At 42.1% G+C, this 23,282-nt stretch overlaps 1 protein-coding gene across 1 annotated transcript; it reads right to left on the bottom strand.

Moving 5' to 3' along the window:
- Positions 1–1,159: 1,159 nt before the first annotated feature.
- Positions 1,160–22,867, bottom strand: GALNT15 (polypeptide N-acetylgalactosaminyltransferase 15). Its single transcript, XM_010159395.1, has 10 exons — positions 22,863–22,867; positions 18,917–19,083; positions 18,006–18,210; positions 9,529–9,696; positions 8,808–8,925; positions 7,839–8,033; positions 4,013–4,144; positions 2,854–2,955; positions 1,788–1,928; positions 1,160–1,306 (listed from the first exon to the last, which is right to left on the bottom strand). The coding sequence occupies exons 1-10, from the start codon at positions 22,865–22,867 to the stop codon at positions 1,160–1,162; spliced, it is 1,380 nt and encodes a 459-aa protein (XP_010157697.1).
- Between the last annotated feature and the right edge of the window lie 415 nt (positions 22,868–23,282).

Genomic DNA, 23,282 nt, shown 5'->3' with positions numbered 1-23,282 from the left:
ACACCAACTCTCCTTCACGTCTTTGAAAGACAGGAGGTCAGCAGGGATGCAGGCTCTGCTGAAGCAGCTTGGGTAGACACTTTTGTATGCTCTTGTCTCTTGGAGACCCATGGCAGGAAGTCTAAAAGATCTTCTTGGCTAAAACTGACAGCAGGAAAAACTTAACTCAGGCTGCAAGCAAGTGGAAGGCAGCACCAGCATGTTCTTCCTAGGCAGCCGCTGTTGGAACCTGCCGTTTCCCCTCATTTGCCGTTCTCAGCCAGCACTTTGGTCACTGGAATAATTATAAACTCATCCCATAGCTTTATAAGAGCAAATGGATGCCACTGATACTTTCCATTTCAAAATAAGCAGGGAAGAAGTTGTTACCCTCCTTTCTAATCTCGTTCAATCTTCTTCTGTATTCCACAAAAGTTTCCTGAAAAGTTGTTCTTAAATTCCATTAAAACTACAACAAAGTGTTGTTAATATTTCAGTCTCATTCTCCTATCCAAATTAGACTGTGGAGGAAGGATTTAAGGAAGGGTGTGCCCATCGCTGAGGACTGTTGGTATTCCAAGTCAATTAGAGCAGTTAGTGCCTAATTAAGTGCTAATTTATGCTCTGCAGTCTCACAGAGGGTAGAAATTTGGCTCAGTCTACTTGGAAAACAAATTTTCAGCTATTACATGTGAAAACATCTTCTACTTTTATGCATACAAAACCTGCTTTGTTTTATATGAGTCGAGTGCAGTGTAAAACAAGGCTAAACTCTTACCCTGCTTTGGCTGGCTTCCTCTTACGGTTTCAAAAGTTTCACAAACATTCATTTTCCTCTATCCTCAGAATATGCTAAAGACAAGCTGTCTGGCAGCCCATTTTCCATGTTGCCTTCAAAGGACTGTCTTCTGCAGTAGAACAGTTGAACATCTATCGGTGCTCACAGTATCTTAATTCTCTGCTTCACAGAATAAAGAGAAGTTTTAGCTAGAGACGAATAAACCAGGAACTGCCGGCAACTGTGTGAGCCAGGCTTTCCAAGGAGAGACCTTCCCAACTTCCCTGCATGCTACAGCAAACACAAACATCTTTCTTGCCCATGCAGCAGAAAATTTATCTCGAATCCCAAACAGAAGTAGCGTTAAATTTTGGAGAGCTGACCTCCGCAGAGACCTGTCAGTCACCTCTGGCGTAGCACATGGGAACGTTCAAATCGCCACACCTGATTTGCGTTCTTGTTACATACACATAAAAACAAGTCCTTCTCATCTTCACTCTTCGCTGCCTCTATGCATTTGCCGGAAAGGACATGGACAATCATTCCGTTCTACAAGGTGAGAGAAGAAGGGAAGGAAAGAACGAATTGGGAGTAAAGGGAGTTCCAGTAAAAGCTAGGCCATGTTTCTGAAATGTATTGCATACAGTAGGTCACCACTACTGACTGGTTGTTCAAAATTTTGTGGGTTCAGGATCCCCAGAGCCCTCCTCTATCCAAAAGCAGTGCGCAGGTGCCCTGTTCTTATTTTCACAACCACTGATTCTGATACTATTCCTATAAGGCCAGTAAAACAAAGAATTAAAACCAAGACATGAGAATTCAGGTAGAAATCCTGTAATCTGCATTTTTGAAACACATTTATTTCACACAGTGTGAATGAGCAAGAGGGATCCTGAATTTCCTGGGTGAAAATGGTACAGAAGTTGAAACTTGCCCTTCAAACACCTCATCCCTTCCCTACCCACGAATCCTGTCAATCATCTGCAGTCACTGTCAGCTGCCCTCCCCTCCTGGCAGAGTCACTACTGACCTCCTGGACATCCCAGCGCTGGTGGCTGTTGTCTGTCTCCTTTGTACAGTTTTGAGGGATAACCTTCCCGTGTCTGACATCAAAGCAAAAGAGCGGAGCAGAACCAAGTCGGATTTCCTTCATGCTGTTATATTCAAAGTGCTGGAAAAGGGGGGGTTTGTTTGAACAATGATGGAAGGACATCCCAATTCATTTTTAAATGTTAATTCCTAAAATAATTTCCTATACATGTTTGTTAAGATGTAACCCAAACTGAGACCAAACAGCCTTGACCTTGCAAAGCCATCCCCGCCGCTAGCTAATTCTGGCATAACTATTTGCAGAAGGAAGGGCTTTGTGGACTGTAATTGTGTATAACACAAGCCCACCCTATAATAAAATTTTCTAGTTTAATAAATATTTGAACAGAAGGGTGTTTCTGACAGTGTCTGCGCACGTTGCAGTCAGAAATGTGACTGCAGCTCACCCTGAGCTCGCTGTGAGCCGCCAAACTTGCTTGGGTCTTAAATATCTGCAGTCAGTCTGTGTTGGTTTGGCTTCTTTTAATGAATGAACTTGCTGGTCTAACGCCAGCCTGGGAGTCTATGTGAATTTCCCCCGTCTTTGCCTGCAGTTTAGGCACTAATGGGGAAACCCATCTTCATATTCTAGAATTGTTATGTATTTTTAACTCCCAGGCTTTCTGTTCTCTAGGCACTCCCAAATATACTAACAAATAGGCACTTAATGCTGTCTGCTGGAGCAAGCATGGGTATCTGGCCTCAGTGACACAGGGAACCTGGTCTAGTGGAAGGTGTCCCTGCCCATGGCAGGGGGGTTGGAACTAGATGATCTTTAAGGGCCCTTCCAACCCAAACCAGTCTGTGATTCTATGAACATTGCCATTTTTCAAATGACACTCAGCTGCAGAAGAGTGGGCATCGTTGCCTTAATTAGCATGTGCCTAATTGTGAACACATCAGTATTGCCACTAATATCAAGCCAGACATTTACGTCTTGGAGTGACTGTCTTCAGGATGGTTCCCTAGATGTGATATAGTGCCCCTATACTTAAAGCATGCAGTACCTGGGTAAGGCTGTCACTGCAAGGGGAGAGTTCGATAGAGCCTTCTGCAGTGGCTCTTCCACGTCTGTAATCTGCACAGAAGCCAGCCCCAGCATTGTAAAGCTGTAAGTAAAGGTTTAGACTGAAATAAAGCACAAGCAGACAAACAAACAAAATATTCTTCAGCTAACTTTTTTTTGTAATTGTATCCCTTTATGATACATGGTTTTGCTCATAATTCAGGCCATGTTTTTACTTTCAGACTGGATCCTGCATATTGGTCTTGCAAACCCATCTGATATAAAAGGCAGAGTCTCCCCAAAGGTCAGTGTTACCCAGTGAGTTTTGTTTAAGTTAGAGATATCCACTTCTGATTTTAACTATTATGACAGTTAAAAGAAACCGGTCAAAATTTTTATGCTAATGGACAACTGCGCTTCAACTGGACACTGTAGCAAGAAAAAACCAAGATATTCCAGAATGAAAAAAGTGACAATTCCTGTGATCCACACTCTTGTATGAAGGAAACTTTGATAATAAAAAACAGACAAAATAGTAAAAGGACACAGTAAAATCTGGCTGCAGAAATCAGGATGCGATTCAATTAGTGGACTTTGTTGCCTTGTTGGAGGAAAATCCCTTTCAGCAAGGCCTCTTGGAATAAATTCATATTTTAATGAATGATAATTATAAAGTTACGTGTTTTGGAAAAATACATCGAGAGTATTGCCTCCCGAACACAGTCTGCCAAGGAACTGCCATTGCTACCACCTCTGCCCCTGGGGGAAGCGCAGGGCTGAAGAAACGCTTTTTACTTTTCATGGGTCAGCACAGAGAGGTATCAGCTGCCGGTGCCGTTGCCGGTGCCAGCTGCACGAGGCAGCACAAGTCTTTTCCTTTACTAAGGGCGCCTGAACAACCTAAGGTTAGGATACTCTCGGCTGTGACACTGAAGGGAGCCAGGCAAGCTGGGCTCAGGTTCTGGCTGGCTTTCAACACTGATGCAGAATTTGGACCAGCTGTTTGTCTCCTCTGTCCTTTTGTTTCTCCTCCCATCCTTCTTGCATTGTCTGTTTGGACAATACATGTGTCAAAGCAGGAACAGCCTCTTACTCCATGCTCACCGAGTAGGTAGCACATGGAAGTGATACTGGGGTCTTTATAGTGGGTTTTGTCTTACCTTGCCAAAGACTCTTGGTGTGTCTTCAGGTTGGGGGAGTTCAGGGTACACATTCGATAAAAACCACTGGAAATTTCTACAGCCCAGTCTCTTCTGTAGCTGAAGGCGCTCACTACAGTCTGGCTTCTCTGCCTTCATGGAGAAAGCATAGAGCAACAACAAGGTTACTAGGGTATTTGTGTTAGAGATGCTAGAAATGAAAACGACTGCATAGGAATTATTTCCACCACCTCTTCTATCCTGCGTGCGACACATACTGATATATGTCTCTCATGAGGACGCAAAGAAGGAGGACCAGCTGCAGCTTTCCTCCAACTTTGTGCTAAAACAGCATTTAGTCTGGCATTGTGATGGAGTAAATTTTTCAGAAGATGCAAACACTGGGAGAGAAGTATTTCTTCCAAAAATTGTAAAATAAAAATAAAAATTATAAAATAAACTAAAAAGGTAAGTCAGTCTTTGTGATCTTTTTAATTGTCAGAGCCATGTTTGATACTTGTTGCACTGAAATCAGTGGGATTTTATTAGATTGTCATTCAATTTGCCTCTCTGATTAAAATCCAATTTCCTGGCCTTTAAGAGCCCAAATAACTCAGTTATTTTCAGTCCTCCACGATCAGAGAATGTAAGTGATGACAGAATTTAGCCCAAAATTCTATCTATCACATTATCATCTGACAGTTACTAAATCTAGTAAGTGAGTGGTTTTTGCAGCCATAAAGGCATAACACCTTTCTTATGATTTATGTGTTTTCTTGAATTCTATACGCACAGTCTCAACTCCTGCCGTTCCCGGTAGCAACTCTGTTCTGAAAAAAGACAAGTGCCTTCAACCCTTGGTGCAGCTACGGGCATCTGCACTGCAAAGGACTCACAATCTGAATATTTGAGGGTATCTAGCACTGAAGATCGCTAACTGGGTTCTGAAAACCTCCAAGCAGGTAAGTGTCTAATCCTTCTGTTTCAAAACCATGCAGAACATTTTTCTAAATTCCTCAGTGCCCAAATACTGAAAACACCTCACCACCCTCCTCTTTCTTGCCAAAGGTAAATCTCCCTCCTCATGTTCCTACTTTTTAAAAATGTAGGTTGGGGTTCCAGGAACCTAGTCTGGATTCCTACATCAGAAATTAAAATTGGGAACATATGCAAAGAATTTCCCGTAAATAACTTTTCTTCAGTCTAGTCATTTCTCTGCATCTATAAGAAAGAAAAAAGGACTTTGCCATGCGCCTGGAAAACACTGACAGATGAAGAGCCTTGGAGATCAAGGGAGAGGTATCAGCTTCTGAAGGCAGGGATCAATCATGCCATGTGGCACTGTTTGCCAGACCCTGCAAGCTGCGCAGGCAAAGATCAACAGTTCCAACACATTAAAGAGAACCTTGTAGTTTAGCATCAGTCTTGGATTCAATAAGCATAGTAACAAAGTTCAGCAATTCAGCACCACACTAACCTGGCCCCAAGAGGTCTTCTTGGAAAAAGAAAATATGGGAGTAAAATGCTTTCCCTAAAAAGAGATGTTTCTCACGAGACTGATTTGGCTGAAGAGGGCGATGGCAGTAAATCTCATTTTGTCACACTAGTTACAGTCGGCGTTTGATGCCAAGTAAATGGTGTAAATAATGTAAAGGAAGTCATTATCTCTGTAAACCACACTGAAAGGAAACCATGTTTGTAAATTAAATAAGCAGACCACATAAGAAAAGGAGAAAAAGAGGTGATGTCTGAAATAGTAGAGAGCTGGGAAGAGCCTTACTCATCTGCATTAAGGCTCACACCACGGGCATCCTGTGCAGGATGCGATTCAGACCGTAAAACGGGAAGACTTCTAGAACAACCTAAACGGGGGTCACTAGTTATTTTCTGCAGCGGGCAATGCCGGTGGCCAAGGCTCATGGACATTTTTGTAGTGGCCAAGAGGTGCCTCTGCTCACCCTCTCAGAGCAATAAATCCCCGCAGGGCCCATCTGCAGCCGAGCGGCAAGAATGTCATTGCTTGCTTATGCCTTTTGAGTAACATCCCGCTGCACTGACGTAGTGAAAATATGGGCTGTCAAAGAAAGGAACAGAGAAAAGGGCCTTTTATGTTATGGTATGCTGAGCACAGAGATCATAAAATCGATCATTTGAAGAAGCATCGTACTGGGGAGTACTGAAAGTATTCTGGCTAGGATAAACTCTCAGGCAAAAGGTCATGGTGCTTAGAGCCAGTAAAATGTATCATTGATGGCTGTAGATTTTAGTACGGAAAATTACTTCTGAGTTGACAAGAAAGGCCTTTGTGAAATTATTAAATGGTTTAAAGACCTCGCTGCCCATCTTAAAAGACTGGGCCTAGCGTCCTCCTTGCAGTTACATGGCTGTAACCCTTGTGAGCCAACAGATGAAGTTCTGGCCCGTGGATTTCAAACCTACAACACAGACAAGGAGGGAGAAGCTTTTTACAAAAATGAAAATAGAATTAAAAAAGGAACGTGGTAGCCTGAGACTCAAGTATTAGCACAGCAGGCTGACTGGAGAGGCAGATCCACTGGTGGGGTGTAAGGAGGTCAGAGGAAGGGACAGGAGAGAAGCCACGCCAACGCACAGCCCTTTTCCCCTCCCCACTACAGTGCAGCTCCTGCTGCATCTGGCTTTCTTAGGCAATGTCCAGCACTGCAATAGTTGAGGTGTGCAGGACTGAAATGCAAGAGGAAAACTGAATGGAAGACTTTTCACAGCACCTACCCATGCTCTGCCTAACTCTTTTCAGTGAATCTTTTTTCTTCTTAAAAGCATGGCATTGTTAAATTAACAAGAAGATAAACTACACGTTTTCATTCACAATTGCTGACAAGTTTGGCCACCGCCTTGTAGGAGTGGGTGCCATGACAATAAAAGATATTGGACCCAGAGAACTCTTGAGAACTGCAGCAACATTAACAACTTCACATTATTAACAAATTAACATTAACCACAGCTGCATGACTCCCAATAAACAAACATCCACTGTTTTGTAATATATGGGCTATACAGTCCCCTAACTGATCCTGCTCTTCAATGGATTATACAGTGACTTAAAAACAAATGTGGCCATTCTGTAGTTGTGGATGGTGTGTAGCCTGCAGATAGCTCAAGTGTGGCTGCATGCCAGGGCTACGCCACACACCTTGCTGCAAGCCTGTCTTAGTGTACAGGCTGCTGGGAATCCAAATGCCTGGAGGTCAGACTGCTGCCTGCACTGTGCCTCTAATGAAAAAGTAACTTGTAAATAGTGGCTGTGGTGAGATCTGACTTTCTCAGGTACAGACAGATGCTTCTGGATGTCTGTTAGTTCAGGAAAAAAGCACCTTTTCTGTCACTAGACCACACAGACATGTTCCCTTCCAGTAGGAGAGGCACCACAGTTTGCCACGTGCCTGTGAATATTACTGGATAGCCTCATGAAACACATGAGGAAGACCTTCAGTAACGAAGTATGAATACTCTAGGAGGGCCCTTTGAGCACACAGTGCTCGCTTCCACTTCAGATGCACTGCAACCCTCCATTTATCAGTGGAAAAAATAAATCATAGCTTGTTGGGCAAGCTGAAGAAGGAGTGGTTAGGAGTCATAGTCTAAGAGATTTGATAGCTTCAGCAAACCACACCTAGGCACAAGTTTCTCTCTTTCCTTCCTCATCTGACAGCTCTTCCACTGGAAGGTTTCATAAAAAGACTGTCCCCAGCACCACGCGTGTTGAATGTTTGTCTGCACGCAGGCACCTCCACCTCTAGTCCACCCCCTTCACCTACCTCAGCGTGCACTCCCTCCCTCAGAAACAAACCACTACAGGTGTATTTACCTTGCTGATTAAGAAAGCCACTGTGTCGTGCCTGTAGAAGTTGTCTTTAAAAGGGCCCAGCCAGGTCTCTGCTATTCGGATTTTGTTCCTCACGATAGCTTCTTCATAGGAGAAAGCACGGGGAAAATGGTTTCGATAGACATGCCCAACTCGGGAGCACGGAATAATTTCAACAGAGCCACCACAGAGCCAGGTCTGAAATACAGGTGAAGGCACAAACAGGTCACCACATTGAGATTATCTTTATCTAAAAAGGAGAATCTCCTTTGCTATAGATTCCGCCTCAGGAAATCCTCATCTGAACACTGCTGGAAACAGCAAGAGCATCATTATATGTTTCTTCATACACTGTTCCCCACATACAGAGAGATACAGGACAAGACAGACCTCTGATTTGAGCCAGTATGGCTATTTATATGCTCTTATGTTTTCTTGTGCACAAACAGTGCAGTGTAGTGAAGAGGTGTGGGGGCACACCTTCTTTTGTCTGGGACACTAAAGACTCTATAGCCTTTGTGTCTGCAATTTTCCTTGCTTTTTAATATCAGTTACTCTTTGTATTCAGCAAAAATCAATGCAAACAATTTAATATAAACAATCTGGTATTAAAACCACAGGTTGGCAAAGAAATAAAGCTATTCTCCCTTTGGTGCATGTTACATGCCAAAAAAGAAGAGGCAGCTTTCAGAAGGTGCCAAAACCCGTGACTCTGTCCTCAGGTAGGTAGTGACAACCAGTGCAACTTACTTCCCCCTGACATAATGCTCCTAACTCACAACAGCTGCATGTTCTTGTATAGTCCTGACAGATCACGGAATGTGGGGATAGATTTCTGCGAGGGAAGTGATATTCTCCATACCTCAAGACGTTCTGCACTTAACTGCTTTTAAATCGCTTCTTGCCTTTCCATTCAGGTTCCTTAAAAGCCCAATAGTTGCCAGAGCTTGATATTTTAATTAATATTCTTACCCTTATAGATAGCTCCAGATTTTCTGCTCCCCACATGGTCATGTCAGAATCATAAGCTCCAGTGTTTTGGAAGTAATGTCGATCCATGGCCACCACTGCACCAGCTACCACTGGACTCCTGTGTAGAAAACAGTGTGGAAGTGGACACCTTTAGTTTTGGACAGGGAATTAAGGGAAGGATGAAAATCCTGCCATTTCCATAGGGATAGTATTGCAAAATGATTGAATACTACTTCATGTAAGCTTGAATGAACTGATTATCTAACCAAAAGAAAGAACAGCTGGAACTGAATTCTAGGATTTGCCTGGGGAAGGGAGCCAGGGGCTGAATTGAATAAAGCTCAGAACAGTGGGAAATGTTACACACACGTGCACCCAAAACAACAGACAAATAGGTAACGATTAAGACATCTCTTTCAACTCCGCATGATCCATCTTCTGCTTTCCCAACAAACCTCCACACCTTGTCTGGTCAGATTGCATACTAGTTGTCTCCATGTGTGGAAAATATTTGTCATGTTGAAAGTATGACTGCAATCTAGCTAGAATGATTACTAAAGGCCAAACAAACTCAGTGTAAACCGCAAATCTATCCTCTCAAAAAACGTTAACCGAGCATAGGCAATTAACCACGTCTCTCCTCTGTTAGCTGGAAGGTGACTCAAACTGTACATTTGGGCTGCTGAGCTGAGCAGAGGCGTATTGGCTGATAGACTGTTACCTGATAGGGCTGATGGGAGACTGTCGTACCTTCTCTTCACGCTCTGGCACTGGTTCCCAGTGAAAATCTAGTTTCCAGTCAAAAACACCTCGATGCAGGCTCACAGAGTGGTAGTACTGAAAAGTCCTCCAGTCTATGACATCTATGACCGGGGAGACGACACTGTTTCTGAAAAAGACAGTATCATTTATTTTCAAAGCCAAAGCACAAATCAGGTTCACTACTCTCTCAGTGGACAGTGGTTCCCCTTTTTGACACTGTCTAGCACAAGCCCTCCTCTAGCCCCTGAGTGCCCTCACTTTCCCTGCTCATAGGACCTCAGGTGCTCTACTGAAGTTGCAGCAAGGAATACTGAGCCTGCAGTGAGGAATCTAAAGATCAATTAATTTATTGATAACCTGTACCTTGCATTGTCATTTGAAGCTATGCAGGACTTTGCCATGAGTTAACCACCAGAATTCTTACACAGCTATTTCACACAGAGGCCCCAGCCTCTGAAGTTGAAGGCTTTGCATGGATGCAAAGTTTATAGTAAAAGGTGATTTTGGCCTCACACACTTTACCATCCTCCCATTTTCCTGTAGCTGGTTCACATGCTTCATGAGTTTGTTACTTCGGGCCAACGAAGAGCGCACTTACCCTTATTTCATTCTGCTGGTTGTTTTGCAAAAAACATTTATTGCTGAGTTCCTAAGCCAGTTTCTGTTTGCATTTTATCACAAGCTTAAAATGCTCTTGCAAACGCACTGTCACAGTGTGGAATCTACTTGTAAGAGCCAGAACAGAGACACTGCACCATAAGCAGCAATCCTCCAATTCATTTCTAACTCGAGTTAAATCTGGATTCGTCTGAGAAGATGTATTAGACATTTCCCCAAGGTAAACATGCCATGCATTTCACAGTGTGCTTGTACATCATCTTGGATTTCACTGGCAGTTCAGAAGAGCCATCAGCATTCCCTGTCTCCAGGTCAGTGTTGTATGACATTTGGAAATTTGCAGCATGTCAATGCAATGGTATCAGGGACTGTGGGAAAAAATGTTGAACAACAACATTATAATTTCTTCTCTGTTCCACAAAAAATGATAGCCTCTGGTCTCAGTGTAAGGGCTTGCCTATACACAGGTCTTCTGGAGAAGAAATCAGTGACATTTACTAGGGATTAAAGTACACTGGAAGAAAAAACCCAACCTCTCTTGTTCTAGAGTAAGTGTATCCACATAGGAAATTATCCTGGAGTAGTTATTTCCTTAGAAAAGAACTTCCTGTTAAAACAGAGAGAGAACAGAAATGGTCAATTCTGGGGCAAGAAGTAGGTGGTTTTATCTCCTCTTTTAAAGATCTATAAGTTGGTCAGAGATCACTCGAGAGAAACATGCTTAAAACTTAATACTATCAATGAAGAAACATCAACTCAGAAGTCTCCAACGCAGTGAGCCCTTTGTACTTTTCCATGGCAGAGACTAGAAGCAGCTGAGGGAGAGGGTAGCTGTAGCTGATGTTAATGCGATCTTGACATATCTTCTCTGCCTTTACAGTCATTACAGTAATGTTTTTTCAGTACTGGGGTGGAGGGAAACTCCAAATTTTGTTTAATCACAGTAGCTATTCCCTGTAGAGAATTTTAGAAGCCCATGGAGAAAGACAGACCACTGATCATCTGTGAATTGCAAGGAGATGAACTATGCAGAGGATAGCCATAAAATGACTCAGTTATTCCTTTGTTTCCTAATAAGAGCAGATTGTCCTATGATGAGCTAAAGGCAGAAAGATTTAAAATAGAGAAGTGATTATATTTCCCCATTCACGGGTAAGATCAGCCTTTGTCATATGCAGTAATAGGTGCTCTTTGAAGCAGGCACTGCGTTTAGAAATAGATGAGAAAATGTTAGGGTCACTTGCATCATTTGTAGGCATGTACATTAAGACAGATTTGCTGTCATTCTCCTGCAGGACTCCATAAGAAACGGAAATAAATGATACTAAAAATAATAAAGCTGATACCCTCCCCTGATTCTCTTAATGATATCCCTGTGATATAATTTTGTATCCAGGACAGGAGCAACCACATCAAATTCAAGCCAGCAGGAGCCTTTCTGCTAAAAGCTGTATTTAACCTTTGCTCAGTAACAGCATGAAAAGTAAACTAACTGCTGTGCTTCTAGAAGTTACTAACAGGTAGTGTCCTGATGGACTCTCACAAGCACGTGTTTGTTCTTTGACATGCTGAAAAAAATCAAGGTAACAAGTTAAATGGATTTTATATGACTAAAATTCAGAAACTGAAAAATTACTGTAATTGTCATTTATACAGGCTGCTGCATTTGCCAGTGTACAAGCATCTCTGACACTGTCTGGTTAGGAGCGTGGTTGGAGTTGTACTTCAGTTCATTGCTCCTTGCTAAAATGCATGCTAAGTATCGCGACTTGTCTATCCATTCTCATCCAGACAGGACTGAGAAACTAATGACCCACAGGTAGTTTATTTTACAATTTCAGAGGCAAAAGGGAAATACTAGGAGAGCGTATTTGAGTGGAAGCCAGAGGAGGCAATGTAGACTAAACCATTCAAAAAACCTTGACCGTGAAGACTGGACCACCTGTGCATGTGCAGGATAGCTCAGACACAGACAATGTGGATACTCAGAGTTACACTCAATATATTCTGGAACAGATCATCCAGACATTTCAACCTATCCTACATTTCCATATCCAGTCATTTAAAACTTGCCCCCCTTTTTGGATCCACCTTAAATTTGTTGCCACTGTAAAACTCCAAACTCCAACCACGCTTCTAGCATCAATGCAATTGCCTGTAAGAGTTAAGCACGGCAGTAGCAGTTCTTGTCAAAACAATCCTTTGTTTTTAATGCACGCTTTTGCTTTGCTGGTTACTGGGCACTGAGTCTTCAATGACATTCAGGAAAAATACCTGCAGTGCTGTAATGGATTCTGATTGTTTGGAGATCAAGCAATTATCCAAACTATCTGCACATTATGACATGGAAAATGACAGTGTTTCAGACAGCTGAAAATAACTCACCGACAGGTCACATTCGACCCTGGCTAAATTCAACGATAAGTCAGAACAAAATAAAATCTGATCTCCTTTCCCACAGAATTATACAGTACAAACTGGTAGCTGAGTTTTAGAGCTGTTACTCTAGTAGCTCCTTCAGAATGCCAAGAGTAACAGTTTTCAAGAGTATGTTTGTAAGTGTGATGATAGATCTTCACCTAGTATGAACTGGTGTAGCTCTGCTGAAACAAATAGAAACAAACCTTCCAAATATTGGGAGTGTCTTTCTGATCTGAAATAGAAGAATCCAGTAACTTTATCTTGTGTGAAAACTGTCCAATTTTAATCGAGCAGCGCTTTACGAATCTTTTGGTATTAATGCTTTTTTAAATAAAAGCTCTGTTTTCTGCATATTCAGTGATGGTTTGATGTTTGTGTGGCTCTAAATGCCAATTTGCAGCAGAAGGTAATTGAAAGTTGGGAGGCGTTCTTCAGCCATTCTTTTTGTTTTTAACTGGGTAACTGGCAGACATTCAGCAGCTTCTCGGCACTTTGAAATGAAACACACACTGGCAAACTACTGCTAATTTTACTCTGTGGAGTCCAAGGAAAGGAAAAAACAGGAAACTCCAATACGGCTAGCAGCAAAGCTTTGAACCATTTGACTAATTTGTGAATATTTCAAATGCTTGGAACACACATGAACTACAAAAGGTCACAATTCCATGAAAAAGAGCAACCCAAACAAGAACAATTTCCTGGTTTGGGATTTCTCAACCAAATACAGTTGAGAATAAGATGTCTTCCCATGACCCTTTACAGTCACCGTGGACGTTATGTTCTTTTCTATTTTTAGCGTAAGTAACATGAGAAGAGGAAGAGTTAATTAACGTATCTGTTTGGAAGTTTTAGATACACTGGTTTTTGAAAGTGCTTTTTATTGATTTATACTTTGTTTTGCTGGTAAGGGAACAGATTTCAATCTGTTTAAATGCCCCTTTAAATAAAGAGGAACAAAAAAAAAAAATCAAACATTAAAATGATGTATTTTCCTCAACCAGTTTCAGAATGGATCATTCCCTGCACGAATTAGACAGCTGGGAAATCCAGGCACTCCAAGTTCTCTGGCTCTGCACATAGTCAAAACTCAGTAAGTAACTGAGAGCCCAAGCTTGTTCCACAGGATGCTGCATTTTCACTGAAATCACCTTGCTGGCTGGCTGAAGTCTTCAGGGAAATAGTAGGGCAAAATATTTGAAATCAGATAGGGTTAATAAAAGGATAAAATGCAGTGATCAGGAATGGTAAAGCTATGGTATCAAGGATTACTTAAATATTGCCTTACAGACCAGCTCCAGACTAACCGAGGGCATGTGAGGAGTCTCTTTGAATTGATGGACTACTCACACGCTAAACACTAAACATACACTTCACATTTTTGCTAGGTGGGATGCTAAGGGAATGCTTTATTAAAAAAAAATAAAATCTTTTGGACCTGTTTTTTTTTTGTTAAAATATCAAATTTTTATATGGAGTACCAAAATCTGTTGGGGTGGCCACTACCTTTTCATGTTGGACAGTCAGGGCACTGTGCCACGAATCACGCCTAAATCCTCATTGCTCCTGCTTTTGGCAATAATGTTTGCTTTTGGCTTTAGATTCTCCTACTCAGTTTCTTTACCTCAACTTCTTTAAAATAGGTCACCTGCTGATCCTGCTCAACTGTGAAAGATTGTAAAGAGACACGGTATCTCCACATAACACACCATGTAAATGCAGAACATTAATTTACTGAATTTGAAATGAGTGTTACTGACAAATGGGGGATAGAAAAGGACCAGGTAAAAAGAGAAGTCCCAGGAAGCAGGCTGTTATGTGTGAAGTATCCAAAAGGTTTTCAAAACAAGGAGAGTAGCTCAGAAATGCATGCTCAGACGCTGCTGTTGTGTGGGCTCTGGATGGATAACATCGTGCTTCCCTGAGCCTGTGAGAAGGTAGAAAACAGGTGGTTTATGTATTTCGTAGCTCCAAAAGCTGGGGTATGGACCACGGAGAAGTGGAGAACCAGATGAAAAGAGATGAAGGAGCTGTTCGACTTCAGTGGAAAATATCTGCCTTCTCTCTAGTGTATTACCATAAACCAGAAATTTTCTGGAGGGCAGAATTCTGTTTCTCCTTCTGTATCTACATGCCGAGACTCCCATTCACTCCTGAATGGGAGCAACCATGGAACGAGGTACCTTCCCACTGCCACATTCATTTCTTATTCTGTCTGGCAACAATTTCATTAAGGAGTAGTCACCTAGAATCACAGAGCTTAGTAGGGGCACTTTGAATTTCAGAAACTAGATAGGCTTCTTTTAATAATATCACAGGCTTCTGTTTTCTAAGGTAATATTCGAGCTGTGGTATAGGCACTGCACCAGCACAGTGGGAAACAGCCCCGGCAAGGAGGAGCAGGGGAAAGGTCTGGAGGGCAAGCGACCCCTTCGCAAGCCACCCCTCTGCCCCAGTTAGGGTGCCCATGCCTTTTTTAGAGGTGGAGTTCCTTGTCAAGGACATAATCAAGGCTCATTTTGCTTTCATGCAGTATTCTCAGGAACCACACTGGATCTTTTTTTAAAAAATATCCTGCTGCAGCATGATGGTCACTGTTTTAAGGTGAAAGGAACGATCATTTCAAGGCTTCACGGCACAGTTCATTATATGCCCCCTCCACCTTTCATTGCCTTTGGACTGAATACAGAAGAGCAGCCATCTCCTGCAGTCTACTGGGAAGGGCAAGCCCCTCAAATGATGACGGTAATAATGGCACAGCTGCATTACTACGCACCACGCTACTCACCTGGAATTAGCCTGGAACACAAACAGTTGTCAAATGAAATGATCTGCGGGGTATCTCATCTCATTTTCTAACGTTGTCCAGGTACCTACGATATTCATCCTTGAATAATCAAAATGCCAAGGGAGGCTTTACAAACCGTTGACCCTCTAAGCGATACACTAAGCTGATGCACAGCTTTCCAGGCAATTTGTCAGGTGTGGTTCACAGGACTAGTCTCACTCAAGGTGCTTATAAAGGCATGTGTAATGATCATAAAAAGACTTAATATTTTTGAGGAAAATAATTTTGATTGCTTAGTGAATAAAACAATCACATAGGGAGATGAAAAGTCATCACTCAGGGCAAGTCAAGTATCTGTCAAATATTTCCATATCTGTAAAACTGGGATATTTTTTCTCATGTTTGTCCAGTCTGTCATTACCACAGGCTACTAAGAACTGGGGGTATCTCCCATTTTGTGAGTATGTTCAACTCACAGTGAGGTCTCAGTTTTTGCACGGAGCTCTCAGCATCGCTCTAAGATGGATCACAATAACAGTGGTAGGTCTGATCAGGAGTCTAGAAAATTAGGCTTGACCACAATTTTCAAAGTTAAAATCTCCCTCCAGCTCTGTTAAGCTCCTGCAAAGTTTTGAGGTTTGGAAAGGCTGCATTTTTCCTTGCCAGCAAACTACTCGCTCACTCTACATGATTAAGCATTTTCCCATCCTGTCTCTCCAGCAAAAGTACATGAGTTGCAGCTCAATTGCTGCATTAAGAAGAGGAAAGACGGTATTTCACCAGTCACTGTAAGCTTTTTTCGCTGCACTTGCCTCATTTGGGTAGTCTCAGTGAGTGCACATGATTCAATTTAACAGCTCTTCAACTGCTAAATGAAGCCAAGTTGACTATGCTAATGCTTTACATTTCCATAGTGATCTCCATGCAAGCACTGCAAGCAATTTAGGAAAAATCATGAATTAACTTCCTTATCAGGTCAGTGTTATTATCACCATTCCTCAGCTGGGGAAAGAGGGACAGTGAGGGAAAGTGATTGCCAGTTGCCTTAGAGCATGTCTTCCCTGTGTACTGGAGAACGGCACAGGTTCTCCACACCAGCAGTGACAAAGCTTAGAGGGTCAGACGACAGATAGAGTATACAGAAAGGGATGGCTTAGCCCATGCTATTATCCAAATGCTCTTCCACATTTGCCTCATTAATCCAGTTAGTCATTAGCTAACTCAGTGTTAAATTCTGCTCTCCTGGAGGAATGAATGAGCGTATGGGTCCTACAGAGGAAGAGAAACACTTTCTCATCCCCTGGTGACAGCGACAGAAATCTCAGAGTGACAGTAGGCTCAGTGGCTTGGGATTCCTTCAGCAGGGATAATTTTTGACAGTGAATCACCACCCTTGTGGTGGGGTGCTAACTTCTCTTTTACCATTGTAATTGTCCCTGCACTATAGTTCTCTGAGACTCTGAGCAATACAGCCTTGAACAAGGACTGGCCAATTGGTTCAGAGAGGAGCTTTGCATGAACATCAAGAATAGACTATAGCTCAAGGCAGAAGAATGTATGTTCATAATAAACCATTCAGTAAGTCACCAGACAAAAAATAATCTGCTTTTCCAAGGAGGATCTTTTAGAAAAGAACTGCCCTGTCATCCTGGGGCATCATGTTAATGTTTTCATCTGAATGATGTAATCGTTTCTAAAAACTTCAATTAATTCTCTTAGAAGCAAACATAATCAGCCATAAAAGCAGCTTGTTCCAGTGCCTGGGAACAGCCTTTGAAGGTCTTTAGTATCACTATTTAACAGTCTGGTAAGAGTTTGAGAGATGCATTTCTTCTTTTACACCCTCAAGCAATTATTCCTTTTTTCCCAAGTGGCTTATGGGTAATGATAGACAAGTTAATGTACAAATTTTTCTTTCAGAAAAGTCCCTTTAATAAAGGATTTACTGACATGTAATTCTTGAAACATTTTCAGTGTTTTAATCTCTTTGAAGGTCTTGGGGACTGCCTAGATGAGCTCTATATTAGAGAGCAGGCCCAAGCACCAACCTAAACATGAAAGACTCAGAAAGTATGAATCTGTATCTTACTTTGCCAGTTTGGCATCAGTGAAAGTACCTGTGATTAGCTAGAACTGTCTAGGCTGCCCAGAAAGCCTGTTTTTCCTGTGGAACTGAGACAGTACAGGTGACATTGGTATGCAGCCAAACTGTCTCAGGAGGACACAGCATTTTATCCTTGGCTTCATGACTGAGACAGCCAAAAAGCAAAAATAATGGAGTCTTGCAGTAGTTTCTCTGGTGGATGTTTGCCAATTTCCAAACAGCTTGAGACTGCAAACTTTTTAATTTAGACCATCAGGAAGCCTTCTTATAGCTCTAACTGGATACAAGCTCCCACAGTTCAGCGGTGCGGTGTGTGAAGTGAGGGTTATCAGCTGTGTGGCCACGTACCAGTGATGCATGTGGTGATAAGGTAGAAAATAAAAGTAATGCGACCAGAAGGAAGCAGGTAGCAAAGAGAGGATAAAAAAATACCCAAATCTATCCAAGTACATTTCCTTCAGCAGAAATTAGCATAATCAGGGAGTTCAGAAGTCACTGGGATATTTACCGGTTGCTGGACAGCCTGGCTAGGAGAGGTTCCAGCCAGCCCTTCTGACACTCGCAGTGTGAATCCATGAAGATGAGCACGTCCCCGGTTGCCCGCGCAGCACCTAGCATTCGACCTCGGATGACTCCAAGCCTCTTGTTGCTCCGGATGAGTTTCACACCATCCAGCTTAGAGATGTACTCACTCAGAGCTGACTTCAGGGGCCCTGTCAGAAACAGAATGGTCACTGAAATGTTTTAGCTTTGATTCAAGCTGTTACAGAAAACCTACAGGTAGAAAGAGATGTTATTTCTTGCTGGTAAAATGTTTTGGGGGCATTTGTTTTATATGGCCAGGTAGGCCACGTTCCAAACACTCCCACAGCAGCGTAATGTCAATGAGAAGTTGAAACTAATAGAAACTGAGATTCACTAGGTGTGAAGCTATTCTTGGGGGAAACTTAAAAGCCTCCTCTCCCATTTTCAGCAAAAGGTGGATGCTCTCCTCATCTCATAAAAGGTGCAGACCAGAGTGAGGTAATACAGGTGTTTGGCTTTCCCAAGCACTTTGGATTACTTTAGCAATGTGGAGTTTTCCACTCTATGCTTCAGCCAAAGTCTAAGTCTGGAAATGATTACAGCAGATCTGGTCCAGTGGGAAGGCTGGAAGATTTGCATACTGTGAACTTACTTTAAAGTAAGAAAGTTCAGAGTGATTGGAAGTGATGTGGAAAAAAAGAAACACATTTCAAAATTGAAAGGCTAAGCTGTAGTCTAGGGATGGAAGAGTGAAACCTGGAAGCCAGCTCAGGTCTCTGCTTAGCTCTCTTCCTGAGAGTCCTCTGCTCTCCTCATGCACTTCTTGGAGGACGGCAGTTTCTTCCCTGAAGCTTTGGAAGAAAGAGCTCATATATGGAGAGAAATGGGGACTACCTTGCTGGCTGAGATCGTCGACTAGGATGATATCCTTGAGGGAGGCCTTCGGGGCTGTGTCCAGAATGCTGTGCACAGTTCTCAGCAGGGTAGACCAGGCTTCGTCATGGAAACAGATGATGACACTGGCGGTAGGCAGACTGGAGTCATATTCTTGCTGTAGGCACCTGCATGGGACCAAATGAGGGAGACACTAGAAACACTGGTACAACTGGCTACTTGTTTCACAGAGCAGAGTTAGAAGCTACACCTAAATCTTTAGGAATGGAAAGCAGTTTAAGATATCAGCTCACTTCTAATGAAGCAAAGGAAGTATTAAGGTGTCCAAGACTGCAATACAAAGTGAAAATACAGGAATGACATAATAAAAACTAAAGTGCAAAAATAGGAGTATTTTTCTGTATTCTGGGATTCTTTCTTCTGCTCTGGTTGCCTGAAAATACACGGCTCAACAGAAATGGTCCCTCAGGTAAAGAAAGAGAAACTGAAGCCAATTAGACAGAGCAAAGTGGAGAGGGTGGTAAAGCGGGTCCGTGAGCCTCCACCAATTTCCACATTTTCTCAAGTAACACAGGAAAGAGTAAACTGAAATGCAGTACCTTTAAGACTAACAAGTAAAATAACTCATCCACACAAGAGGTCGGTATAACTGTGGACTGCCTGACCAGTGAACAAAGCCAGCATCTCAGTTCTATACAGGAATGAAATGGATGCTTACATGGATAATGAAAACAAATGTAGATACATTTAAGAATGTAAATCTATTTTCCCTATAAGGTTTGTACAGGTTGATGATTTTTTTAATGAAAAAAAAATCACTGATGAATGAGGCTCCCAGCTGGGTAGATTATCTTCATGCCATTTTTTACTGTTCACAACTCCAGATACTGACCCAATTTACCTCAAGACACCTGACTGTATGGGTCACTATGGCATTTCCACAGATGCTCCAGAGTGCCAGCTGGGGCTCATGCCTTCTCAGGTTTCCATGGGGCCACGATTTCACCCATGGCATTGAAAAAACTACCATCAGAATTACTGCAAATTAGATGTTGCTTTGACAGCTCAAGCATTTAAGAATGAAAAACAATTCCTATTCATCCTCACAGAAACTGTATATGAAAACTATAAACTCTCATCATACAATGGCTGTTTCATAAATGTAAGTAAAGGATCTACAAATCGCATTCATGACAGAAAGTGTTTTCTGACGTACCAGTCTTGGTTCAGAGAGACAGGACATGCTACGCTGGCATGAGGACACACATTTCGCAGAAAAGGCCTTCAAATGCCTGTTGTAGGGATGCAAAGACTGTGCCTACATATCTGCTTGGCTTACATTATGAAACACATTCTTTCATCTTTTCATTTCCTGGGGAGCTGAAATTCAGTTTCTTAACTCATTTAATCTCTAGCAGCAAGAACTTCTTCAAGGAATTACAGAATTGGCTGGATGTGGCCCATTGTTATTTCAGCATTTTTGTATTTCAGCATTTTTGTATTGCCACTGTATTACAGATTTTACAGTGGTTGTTAAACAATTAGCAACTCAGCAGAAGCTCGTGTAAGGGATATAATTTTATTACTGCTACGTTTATTACCATTTTACTTAGTGTTCCTATTCATGGATTGAGGCCCTATGATGCTAAACACCATCCAGACACAAAGCTGCTTATCATTTAAGAGTATCCATAGTCTGAATTATTTAATAGATACACTTCTGGGAATATAAATTTAAAATGAGCACAATTATAATAATTTATTATAGCTTATAATATTTCACATCAATAGCATTTTGTATAGAGAGGCAAATTTTCTTGATGATTTTTACATTGAAATGAATATGTGTCCTTGGTTTACTAATTTTATGTAAACAACAAGGCTGTTATTTCACAGTTTCATATGGGATAATTGTTTACATTTTCGGCAGATGGACAAAACGATACTCTCACGACTTGGCAGTGTTTGTATTTTCCGGCAGAAAAATCTAGAGGTGATTAAGAAAAGTGAAGATCTGATGCAGTCCTTTTACTACCAGGCAGCTTCCAACCAGGAACGTTCAGCACAGCCAGAAGCACCTGTATTTTGCACAATAATACTACAACACCTTGTTGCTATTACTGTGGTTATAGCAAGAAAATAAGGCTGTTGTGGAATCTTAATTGGAAAAGAATTGAAAATAACTGTACTTGAATACATAACCTAGGTGGCGAGTGTTTAGTTGCCATGGAGATTGGCAAAGACTTGCAGAGTAGATATCTAATCTTCAGAGAAACGTGAACGGGTACTGCTATACAGAAATACCTTCCCTGTAATTTGGAGCAGTTTCATAGACTGTCGGTCATAAATTGGCATTTCAAAAAGTCAGGGCTGTGACTGCTATGAGACGTGGTGATTTAATCTGATTTGTGAAGAATAAGGAATTGCCACAAGCAGCAATGAACGGGAGAGCAATTCTGACACGGCAAAGGGTCCTCCTGACACGGGGACTCCCACCCCCCTTCAGGAAAATGTCTTGGTGAGATTCAGCTCCCCACAGCACTCAAGTGGAAGCTATGCTTTTGTAATTAAACTTAAAACCTTTTTAGTCAGCTTGTGAGTTTCTGTTTGCCTGGATATGTTTGACACTCAAGCCCAAGAGAGAAAAGCAGACCTTTCTCAGGCAGAACCCCACCATAAAGTCACAAGGGCAGGCTTGATTCGGGTCCACTGTCCCAGGAGGGTGTCAATGGCAGCTGGACCAACATGATGGTAGCAGAAAGTCCTGTGGGGGATGAAGGTACCTCAGAGGATGAGTCTTGATGTGGAAGAACATCTTTCTAGTACAACTGGACAAACTATTAGGCCTTTTCACCCACAGACCCTGGCCATTTCTAAACTGATACTCAAAATAAATGGAGCAAAACAAGGTACCTGCTTCATGGATCGGGGTGTGTTTTACTTTTCAGCAGGAACGCTGGAAGAGAAGCAGTTTTATGCATCTACTTTTTGAAAATTAGCATAAAACATTCACCTGGAAAGGCATGCAAAGACACATGGGTATGTTAGAAGCTGAGATCTGGAGAGAGAGGTCTGAAATCTCGCTTTCCAGGTGAGGAATTTGGATCCTGGGCTGTCAAGGCACAGACCAGCCCGCAGGCCCTGGTTTATTTTCAGCACAGCTCTGTGCTCTTCACATAAAAAGAAACTGTAGTTATGCTGCTTATTGCTCCAGTGCAAAGCACAACAGACCTCTTTATGTGAATTTCTAAGGAAGAGCAGCTAAGTGTATCTTATGGCATTTACCTTACATCTTATACTCTGGTTTAAGAGTAGAACTGAAGTATGAAAGTGTGAAGTTTGGCCAGCCTTATTTTACAGTGTCCAGAACTGCTTCACAATTAGTAGACATAGCTTCTGGGACCAAGCTATCAAATTTCAAGCAAAACGAGAGACCCAGTCCATGGAGCTAACACACTGAAATGTCTCTAACTGGTTGGGTTCTCTCTAACTAATCACAGACATTATTAGGAACAACATGATTGAAATGGAATAGAGGAACAGACACTCTGATTCATTACTGGTTTGCTCCCATTTTACGCTGGTATAAAACTGGACTGATAGAGTTGCTCCTAAAGGCCCCTACAGTAAATAACTCCTAAAATTATCAAGTGTTGTGCCATAAAGGACAGGACTAGCTTAGAGGTAAACCTCCGCTGCAGGTTTATGATATGGATTTAGATCTGAACAAATGTGAAGCCTCAGAAATTCAGATCTGTGGTTTCAATCTGGGCTCTCTAAGCTGTGGCGTTGACAGATCTTCAGGCTGTAACTAGTCAGATGGGAAAACCCACCCGAGAGCTCTGAGACCATGGCTTAAATCTTACTGAGATTAGTATTAACCAAACCTGCCCCTTGCTGGATGGCCCTTCAGCTGCCAAAGTAAAACGGGTTTTACATGGCTTACGTCATGGCTCACGTCAACAGGGTCATCATTCCTCCTTTGAACGTTACACAGTTCAAAGGGCTGCCAATGAAGCATGGTAAAAAATATCAGCATGGAAATACCATGGAAATAATATCAGCATTTCATTATTCAGTGGGATTACCCCAATTAACAATGGACTTAGTTAGCAAGTGTGGAAAACACCCTGTTTCAATTCTCTTCCTTGAGACGGTCCCCTTATATTAGAGCCACCAGCTGGTTTTAAACATGGGAAAATGACCACTGGAAAAATTATTATATAAATTCTGTGTCTCATCATGGTTTCTGGCACATCTTTTTACCGTGTCCTGGGGGAAAAGCTGCAATAGCTTTTGTTGTAGGAGACAAGAAGGTACCCACCCACACCCCTTTCCCTCCCTTCTGAGCAGGGGAGCACAGATG

This window comes from Eurypyga helias, unplaced genomic scaffold, assembly GCF_000690775.1.
Source record: "Eurypyga helias isolate BGI_N326 unplaced genomic scaffold, ASM69077v1 scaffold30529, whole genome shotgun sequence".
NCBI classification, from domain to species: Eukaryota; Metazoa; Chordata; class Aves; order Eurypygiformes; family Eurypygidae; genus Eurypyga; species Eurypyga helias.
Note: the sequence above shows the minus strand (reverse complement) of the source record. Positions and strands in the feature narration are given on the sequence as shown.